We start from the raw sequence: 18,139 nt of genomic DNA, 5'->3' as shown, positions 1-18,139 counted from the left end.
TTTAGTGTGATCATTCGTGCTTGGGCTGACTTATAGTGGATACCAGAGAATGTTAAGACATTCAGAAGATTCTTGTTAAACTTTTCACTTCACTACCTTCAAATGTACAGTGTCGATGGGTTTGCCTTTACATGGTTAAAATCTCAAGCCCTTGTGGTGGCATGTGCCTGTAGTCCCGGCTACTTGGGAGGCTCACATGGGAGGATCAGTTGGCCCCAGGAGTTCGAGGCTGCAGTGAACCATCATGCTATTGCACTCCAGCCTGGGCAACAGAGCAAGAGCCTGTCTCCAAAAAAAAATTTAAAAAAACCTCTGTAGTAAAAATTTCTATTTATTAAAAAAAATTAACACAATATTAAGATCAAGATGCATTTGAAAATGGAAGAAAAAAAACAGGGTTTATACACATTCCTCCATTAAATAAATAAAAGCTCCAAAGAACTTTCTCAATTTTTCTGCTAATAATCTTTTAAACAGTATTCTTGAGGTTGTTTTATAATAAATTAAAATCACATATAAAGAGAGCAGGTTATAATCTATAGATAATGACTCATCTACAACTTCATAGCAATTCCTGGACCATGCCTTACCAGATCTTACCCTGAGGAAAATCTCCCAAAGAACATTCATCTAAAATATTTTATCTATATCTTACAAATAATCCAAGGTATTCTGCTTCACTGTAGCAAATAAGAAATCTGAATTGATAAACCTTTGGCAATCTGCTCTATCTTACATAATATCTCTATATTAGATAGTTTGAAAGTGGAGAAAAGCTTTGCTTTATTCAATTAAATTCACTGGCTTCCATTTTAGATTGAATAAGAGAAACTTTATTACATGTTGGAGATCTCTCAAAATATGAAAAATAAGGGGCAAAAAATTTTAAAAACTGGTTTTACAGATACACATGCTAACAATGTTCTACAGTTACATTTGTATAAAATACATTATACAAAAGATTTATAGATTTTGCATACATAAAAATTAAAGCATTCAGATATTTCTGATCTAACAGTGCAATATGCACATACGTGGAAGAAAATACTGATTACCTGAGCAACATTTTTGTAATGCAAATTAAAAATGAATCCCATCAGTGCACCATTTAAATACAGACTTTAAAAAACTCCACCTTTACCCTGTAACACTGACTAGATCCTTGCTTCATGATATTTCTAAAACTAAGCATATCCTTCATATTTTCAACTAGGTAATTTTAGAAGTAGATACTTTAAAAAAGAACTAATTACTAAGTAGTGGTTCATTTAAATAACTCTTCAGGACACTGAACCAAGCAGGTAGAATCCAGAAAAAGAAAAGCTGTAAATAAAAAGTCCTTTGGAGGAGATAATTTAACATGAGTCTTCTAATTTTTAATGTGGCCAGCAGAGTGTGTAACCATTTTTAACATATCTTTTGAAAATAGGAACTCCATAACTTCCTAGGAGTGAGATAGCAAAGAAATTTTATTTTAACCGAGACTTCATAAAACTATCAGCTTTTTCTTTACTTGCTAACTCCAAAATTTTAAGTGAACCAAATGCAATGATTCTGCTGTTACTTTTACATTGCATACAAGTGCATGCATGCACACATGCAGACACACACACAGACACACATGTAAAGCAGCAAATTCAAAGAAGGGTGTCAACACAATTAAAATCCATAATGTTAAACAATAACTGTGCTTGTTAGTTATACAAGGTAATTTGCATTTGATATAAACTTAACTTACATTAGTACTTTTTAGAAACTAAAATTATTCCAAATGTATTAAATGCTTAGAAAATTCATTTCTTTCCTAAACAGATTAGAACCATAATTCAATATGTAACCTTTATATAGAATTATATGTAACTCAAATTATATTCAATTAATTCAAATATATAATTTAAATACAGAAAAAAGAAAACTACCTGATGTGTTATAAGGATGTATATTTCCTTCAAAAAAGGATACTCTGCAAGACAAATGATTTTTAATCAACAAATACACAGCACACCTTATTCCTTTAAAAAATAAGTTACATATTTTGGAAATTGAACCCATAACAATTTCAAAGTACAACTAGCAAAAAAAGTAAGGAATCACTAACTGTAATTTCATCAATTTGATGTAAACAAAGTTCTTCAAAGGACACCTGGCCTGTTTACCCTAAAATAATCTGCATTTTCTTCCTTAAAACCTCATTTTTCAGCAGACTTAATAAATACAATGTAAAATGACCAGTTAACACTAAGCATAAATTATATCACACTCTTCTTTTCAAGATGCCCAAGGCACATTAAAACTACTTTTTAAATGTTTAATTTACTAAGAGAATCATTTGCAACTTCCCTATTAAACACTTTTTGGTAATTGTCTAAGGTCCTCTAATATTTGCAAGGGCTTTAATGTTTGACTTCTTTGTCCTGTCTTTTCCTGATGGTCTTCTCCTGAAAGTACATAAAACTGCATTTGCCATAAATATTTACTTATTCTGAGTTAAATTTGAAATATATAAAATGACTTATCAAAAGCCTGAAACATCAACAATTAGGAAATAATGCCCAGAAAATGAGGTGGTATTATATATCTTAAGTATATATTATATACAAAACAGGCAATCCAGACTCCATCAAATCTCATTTCTATTGAAGAATCATTCTGGTTACATTTTTAAAACACATACTTTTAAAGATTAAATGATGGAATCAGTATGCAAATGCTTCTTACTTAGCCAGACTGTAGCCGACTCAACAGATCTTAAAAAGAGGCACTGCCACCCCCTTTCAAGCAATCTATACACCTTTGGCCTTTGTTTCCCAATTTGATGCTATATATAGAGATCAGGAAAAAAGTCTAAATTGGATATTTTCTCTTTGAAAAACAGAGGTTAAGGGATTACTAAATAATTTGTCTGTTACTGCTAATATAAAATACCTCTACTCCTTTTTGCTTAATGAACCATTTTCTTCAACAGACCTCAAAGGCAGTTTTGACCCAATTATTTGTGCTTAATGGTGAAAATGGAGACAAATTTATATAGCCTATGTAACGAATCTGATTGGACCATCTGAAATAATGCTTATTTTTAATTTTGAAACTTGGATTTACTTACATAAAGCAGTAAGGCATTAAATATAATTAAGGCATGTTACTGTATGCAACAGCAATGATTTATCACAGTATATAAGGAATTATTTCCTAAATAATGGTAATATGCACATGTTTAATATATTTTTCATCATCAAAACTACAAAAGTGCTTTCAAATATCAGAGGCAAATATAATCATTTTAAAAACAGATGCACAGAGGTGAGGTTAAAGGGTCTGTCCTAAAGAAAGCATTCTTAAGACAAAAATTACTGTCAGGTCTTCACCTATTCCAGTGTTCTACTGACTTCCCAACCATAATACATTATTTTGGGGTCTTGAAAATATTTTAATCTATTTCTTGGCCTCTGTTGTAGGAATTATAAATCACTTTCCCCTTTCTCTTTGTACGTATGCTTTCATAGCACATGTGCTAAATGTATTTTTTAAAAGTTTTGAAGGGGTGTGTTACGTATCCTACCATGAATAATTTTAGAATCAAATTTTCTTGCAACTGAATATTTTGGGGGTTCATAGTAGTAAATTTTTTTCAGCTGCAGACATCTGATGCTATCATTCTGCATCATAAATTTAACATTAATAAACTTTTTAAAAATTACTTAAAAAAATAAAATTTAAACATACATCTTAAGAAAAAATGATACATCTTCCAAGTTAAGTACTTCCTAAACACATTTAAATTAATTTCTGCTTGAAACATTCACACACCAGATTTATGGATCAACTGCTATCAACATCAACAACTAGTTGCTCAAAAAATTTTCAAAGTGTGAAACCCTTTTGTTAAAAACAAAAGCATCCTCAATCTCTCTAAATTCTGCCTTTGAAGCTATTATTGGATATAACTGATTCACCACATTCCAGATGCACATGTGACCACTAACATTTGATTACGAGCTAATTGCTATGTTTCCTGTTGAGCAGCAGGTGACTGAGAATCTTGACTATACAGTTTATGATCATCTTGTTGGCTGAAATGTATTCCTTTAGTTGGCACAATTCCATTTTCCATTTCTCTCTGCTGTGATGGGGGTGTGATTTTTGAATGTAAATGTGAAGAGTCCACTGTTGAATGATGACTAACATCCACCTTAGCTAAAATTTCATAATACAACAAATAAAACACTGGTGTTATTATACCTACTATCAACATTATCACTACAGCTGTCCACCACCCTATTCCCCAGTCTGCTCCATAATAGGGGTCTTTACGTTGAGTGTTTTTGTTATCAGGTTCAAAACGTATTTGTTGTGCTGTTAAGGCCGATACTACCTCATTGAGGTTCTCTCTCTTATTGTCTGTACACTTTACTATTTGTTCTATGTCTCGGTCTACTTCTTTTAAAAAGCTACCAGCTGAGTCACTGTAAGCAAGAGAATCATTAGCTGGCAAAATTTCCTGTTGTTCGGAAGAGTATTGAACAGATGAATGACGTGAAGTCTGTCTTCCTTTTGGAGGACAAAGTGTTTCGGTCAAGGAACTGAACTTTTTTACTGGAATTTTGATAGACCTAAGGGCAAAAAAGTCTTGATCACTGATGAGATTGTTAACTCTCTTGATATCTGCTACCTGTGGGGGTGGGGGGGAAAAAAAGCAACATACAACTGAATTCCAATCAAAATAAAGGTAGCAACAGTCATTCATTCTAGTTACTTTTGGAGGAAAAAAAAAGTTGAATTATTAGTAGTATTAAGTTGCACCCAGAGAAATTTTAATTTTATTTGTAGATGAGAATTCTATACCACTTTAGATGTACCAATCTTAGGAAATCACCAACTACTTTTTACTATCACCCATATATGTTAGTAACACTAATTAACGCTATTTAAGTAGATTCTAGAATCCTTTGCTGCTTCCCTTTGTGCATCGTGCATAAATACCACAGTCCTTCTGCTTGTAAACAATTTGTGAAGGAAGGATTATGGGTAGTTATGTTCTTTATTCCAGTTTGGAAACTGGAATATAGACAAATGCTACCCAACTAAAACTACCATATTTTATCAAAACTAAGATGCCATAACTCTAAGATGCAGCATTATTTTATGTATATCTAGGGAAAAAAAAAAACTTCACCAAAAATTGAAGATGCCACCATTCCAAAAAAAGATGCTAAAATGTGTGGAAAAGCATATATACCTTAGAATTTAAAAAATTGGTAATTTATCCCCCTTACTTCTGAAGCCATTTCCCTCCCAAACTTCTCAGTGTAAATGCATTATTCAACTACTTTCAAGATTAATCACTTTTATAAGCTTTTTCTCTATATATTATACATTCCTCAACCTGTTTGTATTATCCCATCCACTGTGAGATAACCTGTCTGTATATCCTATTCCACTGTGTTGGGGGAAGAGGGGAGTGTCTGGCAGATTACCAATTGGTATGCCAGGCTCTCCCACCATCTGTTAGTCCCATTCATTTCCATCAATACTTTAAAACCTAATCATGTATCACCTGATTGATGTCAGAGAGATAAAGTGGGTCTAGTATGAAGCTTAGATTTCTGGTTTGGTCAACTTGATGGACGATGGCATTCATTGAGAAATGGAACACTGTGGAGGGTAAAAAGAGGATGAATGCAGATTTTAGATATGCTGACTTGGAGCTGCTTGAGATGCAGAAGTGGAAGATGTTCAGGACAGAGTTGTAGATATATGTCTGAAACTCAAGAATGATCTCGGCTAGAGACACAGATTTGTGGACTATCAGCAAAAATGTAATTGAAGTCAGCCAGACGTGGTGGCTCATGCCTGTAATCCCAGCACTTTGGGAGGCTGAGGCAGGTAGATCACCTGCGGTCAGGAGTTCAAGACCAGTGTGGCCAACAGGTGAAACCGCATCTCTACTAAAAATACAAAAATTAGCCAGGCATGGGGGTGCATGCCTGTAGTCCCAGCTACTCCGGAGGCTGAGGCAGGAGAATTACTGGAAGCCGGGAGGTGGTGGTTACAGTGAGCAGAGATTGTGCCACTGCACTCCAGCCTGGGCAACAGAGCGAGACTCCATCTCAAAAAAAAAAAAGTAATTGAAGTCAAAGAGGTCAAAGAGTAGAGAGATTCACTAGAAAAAGCCTGAGAGAAAAAAGCAACAAGAAGATCCCTGAAGAACTCCAACATTTGATGGGTATGCTGAGTAACAAAAATCCACAAAGGAGATTACGAATGGCCAGGAAGGGAATATACAATAGTGGTTAAAAGCATGGATAACTGGGTTTGAAGCATGGCTTTGACACTTTCTAGCTGTATGACCTGGGGCAAGTTGTTTAACCTCTTTGCCATTAAGGTTCCACACCTGCAATATGGCAGTAATACAACTACCTACATTATAGGGTTGAGGTGAACATTAATGATTTAAATGTTGGACACTCAGAACAGTGATTTATGGTATGTCATATAAAAGTTAGCTATTATTAAATGTTAATAGTAGGAAAACCAGAAACCTGAAAAGTCAAGGTGGTCAAGCAGAGAGGGTCTTTAGGAGGGAGTAGTGAACAGAATCCACTGTAGATTCGTGATCAAGTACAATGAAGACTAAAAGAGGTCAAGCTGGAAAAACTATCTTGCAGTGTATGTGTGGGGGGATTGGAAGGAAAGGGTTGAACAATAACTAAAAGATGAAACAGTAAAGATAAAGTGTGTTTTATCATCTTACTACCTTCGCACTGTTTTGTCTTATAGCAAATGAAGATTCACTGAAAAATCCCAGTCTGACCCCATTCTCTTTAAATGCTCTTTTGCTTGGTATTGTGTACTGTTACTAATAACTACTTAATACTCTTTTTGAATTAGGGTTCCAAGGTTTAGTATCTACCTAAGTTATCTCCCTGAATATCCCTATAATGACTTCTATGCTATGCCAACTTCCTTGGTTGCATTCAAGATTCCAACCTTGGACTTTTCATTCTTCTCATCACAGTTGTATAACTGACAGATTTTTAATAATTCTTAAGATTATTTCTAAGTGGAATATACCACTAGCTACTTACTGTATTTTTTAAATGATAGATCCTTTTATAATGATAAATATTTTTATAATTTTTTTTTGTTGCTTATGCTCCCATCAAAAAGGAGCACTGCTTATCTTAACTAATTCTGTTCATCACCTTTCCCACTATAGTGGCTGATATGTCCCCACCCAAATCTCACGTCATCTTGTAATCTCCAATGTTAGGGGTGGGGCCTGGGGGAGGTGATTGGATCATGGAGGTAGATTTCCCCCTTGATACTGTCCTGAGTTCTTGTGAGATCTGATTGTTTAAAAGTGTGTGGAACCTCCTCCCTCACTCGCTCTTCTTCCTGCTCCAGCCATGTGAAAATGCCTGCTCTGGCTTTGCCTTCTGCCGTGAGTAAAAGCTCTCTGAGGCCTCCCCAGAAGTAGATGCTGCCTGCTTATGTACAACCTGCAGAACCATGAGCCAATTAAACCTCTTTTCTTATAAACTACCCAGTCTCAGGTATTTCTTTATAGCAATGTGAACACAGACTAATACAGTGGCCAATGCCATCTCTCCATTTAAGTACTTTTCATCATTCTCATTTCACATAAGCATTCAGCTGATATATCCTGTGATTTCCCCCAATACATTAACACTTCTCTATCCTTATCACAAATATTTTAGTCTAAGTCCTGATCATCTTTATTATTCCAGTAATCTCTTTACTGGATCCCCTTCAATTCATCAGCAGGCCCCTCTGCTATTCTGTATCACTCCTGTTAAAACTCTACAATAATTGTATTCTTTCACTATATGGATCAAACTTTTCCATTCTGTATCACTCCTGTTAAAACCTTACAATATTTGTTCTCTTACTGTATGGATCAAACTTTTCCACAGTGTCTCAAAGCATTTCATCCCAAATAGTCTGTGCCACTCATTTCGGAAATAACTATGAAAATTCCCTTTGTTGTTTACCATATTTCCTCCTTGAAATCTTCTTCACATCACTGTTGAATGCCTGAAACATCTTTGCACCTCATTGGAAATATGACCTATTTTTAATTATTCAGATGGTATGTTAAATTTCCCTAAGAGAATTTTCTAGGTTCATTAAAAGAAAGCTAATGTCTTATAAAACTACTGAATCACAAACTCTCCTCTCGGATCTGTACCTTGATGTTTTTTAGCCTTGTCTCTCATTTTGAAGTGTATTCCACCATCTACCTTCTATGACATATTCTGTAATTTATTTATCAATGGTCTTATTTCTCTACAAAACATTTACTCACATGTTTATTTGCATTTAGAAATAAACTTAGATATTTTCTGATTTAATAATGGCAAGAATTGATGTTGTCATACATGAGCAAGGTAGGAGGAAAAAACTACCCAGCTCTTATACCACATCAAAAAATTCATTTTAATAAAATATTTTATTAAATTTTAATATCAAAATTTGAAATGTTTTGATGAATTGTGAATTGTAATAAGAAATGTGAATTATTGCAATAGTTGCAAATGTAGAAGAAAACCTCATGACCATAATTTTTTTAGAATGTAAATACATTTATATAATATAAACTTATAGACGTGTTTTCCTATTGCAGAGAAGTATTACAGGTAGTCAATAAAAGGTTTTTCAAGTATAAAAATACTTTACATCATGAAAAATTTGGGGGGAAGATGAAAATATTAATGAGAAAAAGGAATGATATAAAATCTCATGCTATTGAAAAAAGAGCTCTCATACACACACTTTCCACTTTTTTTAAAAATACAAATTTCAGGTAGCAAATCCTGGTGGTACTTAGAATTCTGTGGATGCATTTAAAGAGCACTCTAACAGTCTTATTTTTAAATGTTAATACAACATTCTGAAAATTATACCCTTTGTAACTATGTTAAGTCATGAGGAAGAATTTAGGAAGTTCACTTAAAAATGTGCGATGAGGTACATAGTACATATATTTCAAAATTCTATTGGGAGTATGAGAACAAAAAGTTTGAAAACAAATGTTCTAACCAGTTTCCATATCAATGTGGATATAAAAATATCCTGCTAAGGCCTCAAGATGGACATAATGACACAGAGAGAAAATGGGTCCAAATGGAGTATAGTATCTATTAAAATTAAAAATACACCTTTCCTCTTATCTGGCAATCCCACTTTTGGGATCTATCCCACAGAAGTAAAGGCAGCGCCATTTAAAGATATAGTTGTGATGATATTCGCCACACAAGGTAAAACACCAAGAAAATCCTGAGTATCAATTAATAGGGCAATGGCTTAAAAATACTGGAACGTTAATACTACAGACATTATACAACCATTTAAAATAATGAGTTAATAAGGCTTTGAGGGATGGTCATGAGGGTGTCCATGATACACTAAAGAATGAAAAATGCAAGTTGCAGAGTAAAATGCATAATATAATCCACTTTTAAAAATACAAAGATTACTAACTCCCCAAACATGTATATATAAATAAATACTTATGAACACAAAAAAAGGTAGAGCATTCCTACATGCCAAAGTGTTAACGCTGGTTATCTCAAGAAATTGGGGCAGGGAAAAGTTTTTCCTTACACATTTCCACATTTTCTTACCATTTGAATAAGAAGATAACATAGTTGAGTGTTTTTCAATACTGAAATTCGTGGATTTGGAAATACACAGAAATTCAAGTATTTGTTAAATATTTAAAAAGTAAACATCTACAAATGTGACACAGATTTCTTTTTTCTTTCCTTTTTTGGAGACAGAGTCTCGCTCCGTCTCCCAGGCTGGAGTGCAGTGGCGCGATCTCAGCTCCTGCAAGCTCCGCCTCCCGGGTTCATGCCATTCTCCTGCCTCAGCCTCCAGAGTAGCTGGGACTACAGGCGCCTGCCAACACGCCCGGCTAATTTTTTTGTATTTTTAGTAGAGACGGGTTTCACTGTGTTAGCCAGGATGGTTTCAAGCTCCTGACCTCGTGATCCACCCGCCTTGGCCTCCCAAAGTGCTGGGATTACAGGCGTGAGCCACCGCGCCCAGCCCATGTGACACAGATTTCTATGCAAAAAATAAGAGCAAAAAATGGAGAAAGGAATAAACAAGGTAAAAAAGGACACAGAATTTATTTCAGTGTGCGTAAACAAATAATTTCTTCCGAATTGCATTATGTAATATTAAAACTTACCGTACAACAGTACTGAAGGGCTATTGCATTTAATGTATCTCCTTCTTGTATATCTTTTGTTAATACTATAATGTCGTCAAGTCTATCTCTTGATGTACTTCTTCGGACTTTCTCTTTTCCTCTGGATCGAAGCTCATACACTTCAGCATCCTCCTCCAAAATATCAGTGTCTGAACAATTTCCAAATGCATGTACTTGACCACTTGACTGAACTCCTGGAAGAGGAAAACTACGATTCTGATGCCTCCCTGCCATAATGTTAAAATCTGGAGGAAAAAAAAAGCAGAGAAAATTTTGGAATGTAGCTGATCCAACTGACTGATTTGCATGCATCGTACATTCAGGACACAATCTTTTGTTTTTGTTTTAATGGTTTTAGTTATTTAAACATTTAGGTTTAAGTTTGTTTTTTTGTTTTGTTTTGTTTTGTTTTTTTGAGATGGAGTCTCACTCTGTCACCCAGGCTGGAGTGCAGTAGTGCGATCTCAGCTCACTGCAACCTTTGCCTCCCAGGTTTAAGTGATTCTCCTGTTTCAGTCTCCCAAGTAGCTGGGATTACAGGCGCCCACCACTACGCCCAGCTAATTTTTGTATTTTTAGTAGAGACAGGGTTTCACCATGTTGGCCAGGCTGGTCTCGAACTCTTGACCTCAGGTGATCCGCCCACTTCAGCCTCCCAAAGTGCTAGGATTACAGGTGTGAGCCACTGCGCCTGGCCTAGGTTCAGGTTTTACAACTGTTAAAGTAGAAAAACGTATTTGGCAGTGGAGACAAAGGTAAGGGAAGAAGAGGTAATCTCCTCTATTAGATCATATATCACTAAACACGTGGAGTAATTACATATTAACAAAGGCAAATTGCTATAATTCTTTTGGTAAAAATATAACATAAAATTAAATACTATAAAATATTACATTAAATTAAATATAAAATCGTAAATTCCCCTTATTCTGAGTATGTGAAGAAAATCAGAGAAATAATTGTGTTATGTCTTAAAAACTTGTGACTATATAACTTATAGCTCTGATGGAATCAAAGCATGTTTTATATACACATAATACTTTCATGAATTCAAAACTTTCCAGCTTGTTCTGCATTTCAACTTCATTCAGGATTGGAGTATCTTTCGTATTACTTCCTCCTGGACTTTGGTACTTATATTTAGTGCAGATATGCCTGCAATATAGGTTATGATTTTGCTTCCCCGGAAGCAGGAATTTTTCTTCCCTGGAAGCTTTTTAGCCAACTTAGAGTCCTCATCAAATTCAATTTATGGTCCATAAAGACTGTGAACAGATTTTAGGTCACTGTGTTCATTTATACTTTAGAAAAACCATTGTAAGACTGACTGGGAGCTGACCTAAGTTAAAAACATGCATCAATGAATACTTTTTGTTTACTTGCATACTAACTCTCAACTCACCATCATCAAGTTGATCTATCTACTCTCATTAATTAGGAACACAAGAACCTAAAAAACTAATTCCACATTCACAGTTTTGGCTTTGTGTTAATTATTCACACAGGAAGAGGCAGACTGCTTTCAGTTCTTGTTGGGAAAGATGGAGGGAAGTAGTAAGAAGCACTCTGGAGATAAAATTCTTTGCACTCAAGGTGGTTCAGACATGAAGAGAGGGAGTAAATTAAGCATCACACCAAGATTTCTGATTTGCATAACACATTGTGGTGCCATTCTCTGAGATATGGAAGAGGAGCTGGGGGAGGAGGTGCATGGCTATGATTATGAATTCCTCTAAGATAGTAAAAAGGAATGGCAAATAGACAAATGGGCTATATAGTCAAACTCAGAGAAAAGGTCTAGGTTAGAAATAAAATTTCATGACTAATTTGCACATAGATGAAAATGAATCTGTGAGTACATATATTACCTAGACAGTATAGAAAAAGAAGAGGGTCCAAGACTGAGCCTTGAAGAAGTCCAAAATTCAGTATCTTGGTGAAAGGAAATCAGCCTGAAAATATGGATAAGGAGTGTCCAGAAGAGGGAGAAACCATGGAAGTGTTATGTCATGGAAGCCAAAGCAAAATAACATCTCAAAGACTCACTATTTTTTGAATACTATGGATGAGTACCAAGCGAAACAAAAACAAACAAACAAACAAACAGAAAAGACCGACTCCAAAAATCTGAGTATATAAAATGGATGACAATAAATTACAAAGGTTGAGAATCCCTAACCCAAAAATCCAATCTTAAATACTCTGAAATTTGAAATACTTTGAGTGCTGACATGAAGCCACAAATGGAAAATTCCACAACTGACGTTTCAGATTTCAGATTAGGAATGCTAAACCTGCACAGGTATTCTGGTGATGTGCTTAGGTACCCTGAACACATTATTTTTTCACTGTATTAATGGTATTTTTTTTTTTTTTTTTTTTTTTTTTTACTGTTAAGCACTTATGTGTGAAAAAGTGTAAGAAAATGACTGCTTATTAGTAGCATACAAATTCAGAGTTAGGAATGACGGTGATGCCAAACAACCACAAATTTTCCACAAGGGTGGCCGAGATAGTGACATTTTTACCTGCTGATGGTTCCAGGTACAAGAACTTTTGTGCACAAATTATATAAAATTACCTTCCGGCTATGTGTATAAGTTGAATATGAAACACAAATTTCATGTTCAGACCGGTCCCATCCCCAATGTATCTTATTATGTATATGCAAACATTCCAAAATCCAAAGAAATCTGAAACACTTCCGGTCTCAAGCATTTCAGGTAAGGACTACCCAACCTGTACTTTCTAGGCGTATACTTATCATAAAATGCTTTAAAACTATTTAATATAGTTGAATCCAACCCTTGAAAACCACTTTCTGACCTTGCTCTAATGGCAATATTATAATGCTTTAAAAGCTCAAGAGTTCCTATTCAGATAACACAGATAACTAATAGCTAGCTATATGTTAAGTAGATTATTTCAACTGTTCCCTGAAGTGCTACATTATTACCAAGAACTAGGATTCCTAACTTGACAGCTATGAAACTAAAGAAAACTATCACATTTTATATCTCAAAAGCAGTTTTGAAGTCATGACCACATCTTTTCCTCCAAGGATAATAGTTTTATTTCCACTCATTTAACCAGGTCTTTTTTTAATCTTGTGTCTTTAACCTAGGGAATGTCTTTGAATCCTGTAGATTCCAGGCAAATTTTATACATATGTATATTTTTCTGGGGAGAATTTTTATTGCTTCATATTCTCAAAAGGCATCCATGATCAAAAAAGTTAAGACTTAATATACAGCAATTTACACTTGGCTATACCGACCTACTTATGTGTCCCGTTAGACAGTTTCACCCTAATAATTTGTTCTTAGAACTTCAAAATTGGCTTAGTAGTGCAGCTAACTGAAAATCACTAAGCAATGCCCCAAAGCCATTTTAGATACTTGTTTCTATCAATCTCTCTCCACGATATATTTCTAAATATAATTTAAAGGTCAGAACTTCACCTGTCTCACTATCTCTCCACTCCCCTTTATAATGAAATGCAGGCAGCTGACTATCGTGTTACAAAACTGGGTATTCTGAATGATCAAGAACTGGCTGTCTCTCCAACCGAAGTGAACAGACTGACACAGGCGATCACTCCAGTCTACTACTCAGAGATTAGAAAATACATAATATTTAAGTCATCTGGCTCAATTCTATTCACCTCTCTTAATTCTCTTAGTGCAGGAAAAAGGCACGAATTCCCTTTCAGAAACTTGGAACAAGCCTGCGTGCTACCTAGATTACGAGGGGCCACAAAACAGTGTTAAAGCATTCTTCAGCTCAGTCTGTAACTGAAAACGGTTTCCCAAACACCTTCGTACTGTAGAATGGCTGCTGGGTGTTTCGCCTTGACCTTCTTTAACTAAGCAAGGTGCAATAAGAGGGTCACAGGGCACAAGTTAAAGCTGCAAAGGGACAGAATCAAAGGCACCCTATCCGCTGCCAGGGACAATTTTGTTTTTTAAAACTTAACTACCTCCCCTCTGTATTCCACACGTCAAGTTTTTCTTTCCCTGCTATCGTCAGCGAAGATTACGTCTGAGTCTTCTGTCACAGCACGACACTTGAACGATGTGACAAGATGCCGTCAGCGAATATTTCACGCCAACATAAAGTTGTGGGAGAAATGCTGTGTTTGGGTGGGAAATTAGCTGCCCAGGTAATCCAGCAGGTAGGCGTCCTTCCTCTGAGCCTCAGTTTCCCCGACAGTGTGACAAGAGGGCCTGGCAGGGCTGGTCTGGAAGTTCTTCCCTCTCTCGGGGGTGTCCGCCACACGGGCCGAGCCCGGCCCTGCAGCCCCCACCACACCTGTGGCCGAGGCTCAGCGCCTCCCGTGAGGACGCAGCTGGGGCTCAACCCCGCCCTCCTGGACCGGGCTACCCTCACCTCCTGCCACCATCTTTACCTGTCCCCGTTAGCAGGGAGCACTCTGCGAGAAGATGGCCAAAAGGTCCGCCGCCGCCGCTGTCCCGGGTAAGTTCATGGCCGAGCCTCTGCTTTGGGCTGACCCAGTCCGCCTCCGCCTCTGCCGCCAACGTCTCCGCCTTCCGGGCCGTACGCCGCCGCCACGTCCGCAAACCTGAGATGCGTCATCGCGTCAAGTGGGCGGAGGTGGGAAGGGGCGGGGGAGGACGCGGAGGGCAGCCCAGAACGGGGGAGTTCAACCACAGGTCCACGCCCGGCACGCAGGCGCAGGGACTCCTCCGGGGCCCGGGGGCGGGTCCAATCCCCAGCCCCGCCCTTGACTCCGCTCCTTCCGCGCCGCTTCACTCCCCGCGGAAAAGATTTGGTGGCCAAGTCAGCGGATCGAACCCGCGACCCCCAGCGACCTCTTGGCTGCGTCTTTGTCCAGCGTCCACACTGCGCTGGCAGAGACTGTCGGGTGCACCCTGAGGACGAGGCGTGGCTCAGGATGTGTCGGGGAGCTGTCTTGCATTTTTTTCTTGCTCTGCATCTCTAATTTTCTTTAGGGTGGGAAAGGACACCTCAAAAGCACTGTTGACATCACGGTTTCAGAAAATTGCGCCATGTTTGTTACCCTTTTCATGCTGAAGACTCCAGACTGCTGCAGAAGAGGCAGAATTCTGGAGAGAAACCCTTGGGGGACCGAGGACGAGGGTTGGAGGGGGTTGTCTCACCCTTCGTGTTTTTAGGTGAGGAAAGTGAGCCACCTAGAGTCAGGCCCCAGGAAATGTTTTCCCTGGCTCGAGGAGTCAAGGGAGTCAACAAATTGTAATCTAACTTATTTTGGTTTGAAAATTAACTGAGTCATTGGTAGTCACCATTGGACTCTATGGAATATTAGCTTGTTAAATAAACTCATGACTTCATACATGATTTTTATCACAAATGTGTTAAATGAGTATCATAATGTGTTTGAATTTATGTATGACTTTGGCAAAAGCCGCAACTACTTTTGCACCAACCTAATTAATGAATGTAAAGCATTTTAATGAGTCTGATGTCTCTCAGTGTTGATATTAGAGACGTTGCACTTTGACGACCATGCTAACTGTTAGGACAATATCCATTTTAGGCACAAATAGCTGGGGTGCAGGGTGCAGAGCAGTGCTTTTCAGAATGTCTGAATATGTATACATTAGAAAGCCTTTGAAGCTTGGTTTTAAATTGTTTTTCAAAGAGTATGTTTTTGGTTTTCTGGTAAGTGCCTCTGCAAAGGTTAGGAGTTTTGCATTGCAATAGTTTTCTTTTATTAGCAGGGATAGGCACTGTGCTTCCCAGCGCCACAAAAAAACTGCAGGAGAAGAAGACTTTTTTAAAAAGTTTGTCTGAATTGTTCTGTGTGTTGTTGCCCTCATGACACCCCTGTCTGTAACCATTTATCACTGAGACATTCTCTCATCAGCAGACAAAGGATATATTCCCTGCTTGATATGTAGGACTTCGGCTGCTTAGCCCTCATGAATGTTAATGGGAATACAACCTTCTTTCTGTCTATAGGTTACTTTTCTTATTTTAATGTCAATAGACAGCGGAATTAATGTGAGAGCCAAAGTGATAGATTTCAAGCACTTCTATAGGACCGATACCTGTATCCTTCATATAAATAACCTTCTCAAAGATATCTGCATGCTCTTGAATAGTTATTTGTATTTAACAAGGATGCAAATATTAAACTTTTTATAAAAATGGAAGAATAGGATTCTATTTTATTATTAGAATATACAAAAGAAGCGGTTAGCGTGAATTTTGGCCAAGTTCCAAAAAGCCTGCCAGTAGGAACAAGCATTTTGTCTTTGAGAAAAAGGATGTCCCCAGTGCTCAGCAGAGCCAAAAGGATTTTTAGTGTTTCAAGATTTCACCTGACACAGTTTCTGTTAAAACGCTATAGATGAAAGAATATGTCATTTCTAGGAATATGTGTTTTAGTCACTAACGTTTAGTTTTTGTGAGTTGCCCTAGAGTAGAAGTTGTACTGAAGTAAGAGTGTAAATTGATGCAACCTGTTAGGCAATATCTATCAAAATTTTAAATGCAACTGACTGAACTATTACATTGCTAAGTAATTACCTTAGATTTACTTACAGATACATATGTGCAAGATTTAACAGATATGTTCAGGAATGTTTGCACAGTAATAGCCAAAATCTGAAAATATTTTAAATGTTTATCAGTAGTTGACTGATACTTCTGGTACATTAAAACAATATAATGTTATACTTGGGTTCAGAAGAGTGAAGTTAATCTGGCATTTGCTGATTTATTCATTCATTTACCTAATAAGTTTCTGTTGAAGAAAAACAGTGCTTAAAAAGACAAATTCCCCTTACTTATGGAGCTTGAATGACTGAAGCGTATAGAAAGATCTTTAAAATGTATTTTAGTCTATTTTAGGAAGAAAAAATAGGAGGTATGATATTATTTCTATGGAATAAAATTTCAAATAAGCATCCCTCATCCTACCCCCCGTACCCCACCGACACACATATACACATACACATTCACACACACATATATGCAGAGAGATGCACTTAATTTTTCTATCTGGAAAGTCACTCAAGGAATTTTAACAGTGGCTGAAAAGGACTAGACATGGCAGGGGAGTAGGCAGGAAATTTTGCCTTTTCCTCTTAGAACTTTCTATATAGACTGAATTTTTATTACTACATGCTTTTATTATTATATTAAGAATTAACACATTTTATTTCTAAGTAACTGGACTTGTTTATTCTGGAGCTAACCTATAGTTAACCATCCATCTCTTAGTCATTCCTGAGTCTGTTTGTACTTTGTATTCAGGCGGCAAATGTCTGGAGAAAAGAACCAGATCAATTCTCTTATAAATCAGAAAATGAAAGGGTAACAAAACATTGAATTCTTTTTACACGTCTTCTTGATTTTCCTCTTTCTGATTTCTTTCAACCCTGCTCTTTTACTCTCTCCTCCTTCCTATTATTCCTATTTCTATCCTTATAGCAGCCTTTTCTATCCAGCTTCTACTTTTCAGAAGCAGAACTAGAAAGAACTGTTGGACAATAAGGAAATACCTTAAGTAATCTCAAATGAAGTTAAAATTGGATTATGGAGTGAAACTTAAAAAAAAAAAACTCCCACATCTCTGATCTTCAAATAACCTACGTAGAGAGAAAATTATTGTGTCTCTTCTCTCGAAGTGTTGGAAAAAACCAGACTGGATGATTTGGACATGTTCTGCTAGCAGATGTACCACATGACCTCTCCAGCTGCCTTTAATCCTGTGATTTTTAAACATAGTGATTATTGTAATCATGGCTTTGCCATAATGTGGACAAAAGAAGAGTCAGATATACTTCAGGAATCCAAAGCTGTTTATAAATGCTAGTAATTAATTCATGGATCCTAAACATGACTTGAAAACAACCATCTTCAAGTCTTCATCCATGCAGACACGATGAAAAC

General features: G+C 36.7%; 1 protein-coding gene across 4 annotated transcripts; it reads right to left on the bottom strand.

Moving 5' to 3' along the window:
- Positions 1-810: 810 nt before the first annotated feature.
- On the bottom strand, positions 811-14,908 carry LYSMD3 (LysM domain containing 3). 4 transcript variants are annotated; one of them, XM_517659.8, is made up of 3 exons: positions 14,646-14,908; positions 10,217-10,482; positions 811-4,669 (listed from the first exon to the last, which is right to left on the bottom strand). In XM_517659.8, the coding sequence occupies exons 2-3, from the start codon at positions 10,469-10,471 to the stop codon at positions 4,004-4,006; spliced, it is 921 nt and encodes a 306-aa protein (XP_517659.3). In that variant the 5' UTR covers positions 10,472-10,482; positions 14,646-14,908; the 3' UTR covers positions 811-4,003. The 4 variants fall into 4 exon arrangements, with proteins under 4 accessions (XP_517659.3, XP_003310686.1, XP_063666345.1 ...); XM_003310638.7 differs by having other exon boundaries at positions 811-4,610; positions 14,646-14,774; XM_063810275.1 differs by having other exon boundaries at positions 811-4,194; positions 14,646-14,774.
- Between the last annotated feature and the right edge of the window lie 3,231 nt (positions 14,909-18,139).

This window comes from Pan troglodytes, chromosome 4 (assembly GCF_028858775.2).
Source record: "Pan troglodytes isolate AG18354 chromosome 4, NHGRI_mPanTro3-v2.0_pri, whole genome shotgun sequence".
NCBI classification, from domain to species: domain Eukaryota; kingdom Metazoa; phylum Chordata; class Mammalia; order Primates; family Hominidae; genus Pan; species Pan troglodytes.
This window is presented reverse-complemented; position numbering and strand designations above follow the sequence as displayed.

Bases quoted from the DNA above. Each gene is read 5' to 3' on its own strand.
- LYSMD3 (XM_517659.8), bottom strand. From the start codon at position 10,471: ATGGCAGGGAGGCATCAGAATCGTAGTTTTCCTCTTCCAGGAGTTCAG. The intron at 4,670-10,216 runs GTAAGTTTTAAT...CCACCCCCACAG, and splicing joins CCCTTCAGTACTGTTGTACG to GTAGCAGATATCAAGAGAGT.